The sequence below is a fragment of the Mytilus edulis genome, chromosome 4 (assembly GCF_963676685.1).
Source record: "Mytilus edulis chromosome 4, xbMytEdul2.2, whole genome shotgun sequence".
In the NCBI taxonomy this organism is placed as follows: Eukaryota; Metazoa; Mollusca; class Bivalvia; order Mytilida; family Mytilidae; genus Mytilus; species Mytilus edulis.
In genome coordinates this window covers 44791582-44796243 of record NC_092347.1, presented here as the reverse complement: position 1 = coordinate 44796243, position 4662 = coordinate 44791582, and the positions used below count along the sequence as shown (strand labels likewise).

General features: G+C 32.1%; 1 protein-coding gene across 2 annotated transcripts; it reads right to left on the bottom strand.

Annotated features, from left to right (window-relative positions):
* Positions 1-516: 516 nt before the first annotated feature.
* Positions 517-2175, bottom strand: LOC139519782 (uncharacterized). Of its 2 annotated transcripts, XM_071312042.1 has the most exons (3): positions 1546-2175; positions 809-907; positions 517-612 (listed from the first exon to the last, which is right to left on the bottom strand). In XM_071312042.1, exons 1-2 carry the CDS (start codon positions 2119-2121, stop codon positions 836-838), a joined length of 648 nt encoding a protein of 215 aa, XP_071168143.1. In that variant the 5' UTR covers positions 2122-2175; the 3' UTR covers positions 517-612; positions 809-835. The 2 variants fall into 2 exon arrangements, with proteins under 2 accessions (XP_071168143.1, XP_071168144.1); XM_071312043.1 differs by lacking the exon at positions 517-612 and having other exon boundaries at positions 805-907.
* Between the last annotated feature and the right edge of the window lie 2487 nt (positions 2176-4662).

The following is a 4662-nucleotide window of genomic DNA, read 5'->3' as shown; positions in this document are numbered from 1 at the left end:
CTTGACGCCATCTAATAGTCTATCATGATGACCTCCGAAGACTGTCAACGGTCAAAATGACATTCTTTTCTTTTTAACACGACTAATATCTGCACAATCAGTCTCTAGCTAATGGGTTGAATTGAGGGTCACAAGAATACGGTTTCAATGAGGTCGAATTATTCACTTGCAAGTCAATAATTCTGAATATCGATGTTTCTTTGCTTATTTTGACAAAATTGAACCAAATAGCTGCAAAAACCGAATTATTAGTTCAATATTTCACTTTTATAAATGATTGAAATAAACAAAATCATATTCTTACTTGTTTCATATCTCGTAGCTAATTTCCTTTTAAAGGTCAAAAATGTATTGCCACGAACCAGGACAAGTTTTCCCGCAATGAGGAACATGCACACCACTTTTGAGAATATCTTTTGGAAAAAGGAAGGATATAGGATGTTTGTTAGAAAAACTTGTTAATTTCACCGAAAAAGCGCTTATGCCAAATATTCTCTGTCATGTGTGTCTTTAGCCATGATTTCTAAATAAAGTTTACTTTGATTTTTTGCACTTTCTTTTATTAATAAAATATTCAGACAAAGCTATTCTTCTGTCTCCTGCTTTTAATATCTGAAAAGAGAAATAATTGCAAGTAATTAAAAGGGCTAATATTATATTTTCCAAATAATTATACCGAAAAGTATCGTATATTATAATATTTGATTTAAATACAATTAAAAACAAGATTTATTAGTTTATTTGTTGGTTTTGCATGGTAAATTTCCAGTGACTAATAGTATGCGTAATTAATTTTGGGAAAACATACCGTAGTATTTCTCTATATTCCTAATCCTTATATTTTTGTTTTTTTCTGAAGTTTCTTGTCCTTTTTCTTGTCAAACAGTCGGTACCGTATTCTGTAAATCTAAAAATACACAAGCTTTGAAGATATACATTTTTTTTTAGATGTAAACTTATATATATATATTGCTGTGTCATGTTGGTCTCTTGTGGACAGTTGTCTCATTGGCAATCATACCAGTCAGAATTGGTGTCTTCAACGTATATATACCACATCTTCTTTTTTATATTAATAGCTAATATGGTTTCTATTTTACGATATTTGCAATATTTATTAGCGAGAATAAACAATTGAACCAAGAAAAGGGTCGAAATAATGTACAACTAAAACTAATTTCTGAGTGAACGATACGGTGATCGAAAGTTTACATTGCATGTATGCATTGCGGTATTCATAATTACAAACAAATGCGGGATTCGTTGCTCTCAAAGCATTTAATTTTCTAGATTATCCTTCACATTAAAATGTACGGAAAGATGGCATAATAGCTATATATAGTCATGTATCCCAATCGAATAACAGACTTAAAAAGTTAAATCTGCTGTATCCGTTAATAATTTAAATTTTGTTGTCCGTTTTTTTCCCTCTGGTATAGTGTTACACATATTTTAAACCATTTTTTTTTAAAACTGTGCTCAATAGTCAACATTCTTCTGTTTAACCTTGCTAAATTATCATTTACATGGTTCATACAGACTTACCAGACGAACAAGAGGCCAACAAAAGCACCCTTCTGGTTGTACCTGCTCTACTGGAGTAACATTTTCGTTATTGGCAATACTGGCGTCTGCTGTCCACGGTATTACTGCAGATGACAGGAATCCAGACATTTTCACAGGAGGATGGACTATAGCATCCTCGGCTTCTGTCAGTCTTTCATCCAAGGCGAAAGTTCCTGTTTCCGTTGTCTTGGAGTCCGTTATAACGTGTCCAGAAACAATCGGTAATAAGGAAGATTTATTTTCATTTGCAACTTGTTTTAGAACAAACTGAGCGCAATTTCTTCTTCGTTTAATTTTGTTTTCAACTTCATCATTGGTAAAATCTTCTATATAACGGTTGTAGTTAGTATTCACGAAATCATGAAGCTTTAATGAAAAGTTTAGCCATTTTGATGTTACCTCAGTGGCAAAGCTTTTGGCGCCTTCACCTATTTTTTCGTCCTCTTTATTGATTTGTAATCTAGTCTGAATACTGTTGTCCTTATTTTCATCGTGTTCTTTCTGTTCATCGATTTCGAAACATTCACTTCCACAATATGCGATTTGAAAACTCATGACTGCTGCTGCAAAATGAAAAACGTACAACAAATGTTTGCAAACTATTTATAAAGCCTAGGCAACAACTATCGACGTCGTTGACCATTACTTTTATGACGTTCGGTCATTATAACTCTTAATTAAAAGCACAACAGTTTGCATCTGTATTATAATAATAATAATAATAATAATAATAATAATAATAATAATAATAATAATAATAATAATAATAATAATAATAATAATAATAATAATAATAATAATAATAATAATAATAATAAAATATTCTTTATTTAAAAAGGGCTACCTCAAATAGAACTAGTCTAATTTTCATTGAGGCCCTCAAACAAACTACATGCATACAGTTAACATTCATACATTCTTGCATTAAAATACAATATATATTACTAGTATATACACTATTCAATCCTTCAAATATACAAATGGTAATATTTGATAAAGTTTTGTTTAATATTCTTCTTCTTACAACAACAAAAAAAGAAAGAAAGCAAATTATTTGATTTGCATATAATTTTCAAGAAAATGATTACAACAATGTTTCTTTCATAATTCCACATTACGACATTTGTTTATCTATTTATTTTTCAATATGCAGCTTCTGCAAAATTTTCACTTATAATGTTGTATAACTCTATTTTCACACGATTTCCAAAGCATCAGTAAATCCAGGTGAGCGACACGGGCTCTTAGGAGCCTCTAAATTTATTGGTAAATATGTCTCACTGATATTTAATTAATTATTACATTACATTAACCTATCCAATTTGTTTTATTGGGAATTTGATCAAATCTGATTAATGATGCTGATGCCCTCCCTTCATGTTTAAGAGCTGTAGTTGTTCCGGCTCAATCTACCTCATCGTCAAATTTTAGATGTAATTCAAGATATGAGACATACTTAACTGTATCTGTTCAATGTCATCTTCGCTAGCCAAGGGTTACGATCCACTCCTGCTCTCTCCACGAGAGCGGGAGTGGATCGTAACCCTTGGCTAGCGAAGATGGCGAAGATGGTTCAATGTATGTTTTGAATAAATACTAAAATAAACAAAATTAAGGTTAGCATTTGTACTTGGTAATGTCATTACATATTATCCATGTAGATTCAGGAGGAAACTCGCAATTTTCCGTCATGATTGCTTCTGAGAAATATTTGCCACATTTCGACTTCAAATCAGGACCAAATGAAGATAGTTTGTAGAAGATGTGTTCAAATTGAAACTTGACCTTGACCGCATTTCACGGATTAGTGATAAAATATGATTTTTTTTTGTGATCAGCTCTATTTCGTCAGATACTATAAGCCAACAGAAAAGCAACTCATAGGATAGATGGTGGATGGGATCATTTTTGTTGAGCCTGCGACTTTTGTCAAGAAAGCTCGACATAGGGCCGTGATAGTGATCCAGCAGCTACGGGGCAGGCGTCGTTAGCTAACTTCTTAAAGCATTATATTTCAGAAGGTGGAAGACCTGGATACTTCATACTTTGAATTGTGCTTTGTATATAGATACCTCATGTTATGAAGTTTCTTTCAGTCACATGTCCAATGTCTTTGACCTCATTTTTATGGTTCAGTGATTACTAAAAAAAAGTAATGTTTAATTCTATCTTGTAATAAATAATATGATAACTATATTTGGTATGTGCGTACCTTGCAAGGTCCTCATATTCGTCATACAGTTTTCACTTGATCTCGACCTCATTTCATGGATCAGTAAACAAGGTTCAGTTTTGGTAGTCAAGTCCATATCTCAGATACTATAAGCAATAGGTCGAGTATATTTGGTGTATAGAAGGACTGTAAGGTGTACATGTCCAACTGGCAGGTGTCATGTGAACTTTACCTCATTTTCATGGTTCAGTGGTTATAGTTAAGTTTTTGTGTTTTGGTCTGTTTTTCTTATACTGTTTGCAATAGGTCTACTATATTTGATGTATGGAATTATTGTAAGGTGTACATGTCTAGCTGGCAAGTGTCATCTGACGTTGACCTCATTTTCATGATTCATTGGTCAAAGTTAAGTTTTTTTAGTTTTTGTCTTTTTTCTAATACTATATGCAATAGGTCAACTATATTTGTTGAATGGAAATATTTTATGATCTTTATGTCAGTCTCGCAGGTTTTATTTGACCTTGACCTCATTTTCACGGTTCATTGCTCAGTTTTGTTTTTGTTTTGGTCTATTTTTCTTAAACTATAAGCAATAGGTTTACTTTATTTGTTGTATGGAAGAATTTTTAGCTGTACATTTTGCCTAGCATTGTTAATTTGACCTTGACCTCATTTTAATGGTTTATTGGTCAATGTTAAGTTTGTGTGATAGTTGTAATAAAGCTTTATATTTAGGACTCTCAACATAATATATCAATGATAAGTAAAGAAGGAGACATTTCAGGGTGTGCACTCTTGTTAGGTTACCATGTATTCTAGCAGAGTTCATATGACCTTGACCTAATTTTGGAGAAAAAAACGATGAAGTTGTTTGGCTTTATAACTATTTTGATATGAGCGTCACTGATGAGTCTTATGTAGAC

Excerpts from the sequence above, each read along its gene's own strand:
- LOC139519782 (XM_071312042.1), bottom strand. The coding sequence starts at position 2,121 with ATGAGTTTTCAAATCGCATATTGTGGAAGTGAATGTTTCGAAATCGAT. Across the intron at positions 908-1,545 it reads GTTGGCCTCTTGTTCGTCTG|ATTTACAGAATACGGTACCG; the intron begins GTAAGTCTGTAT and ends GTGTATTTTTAG.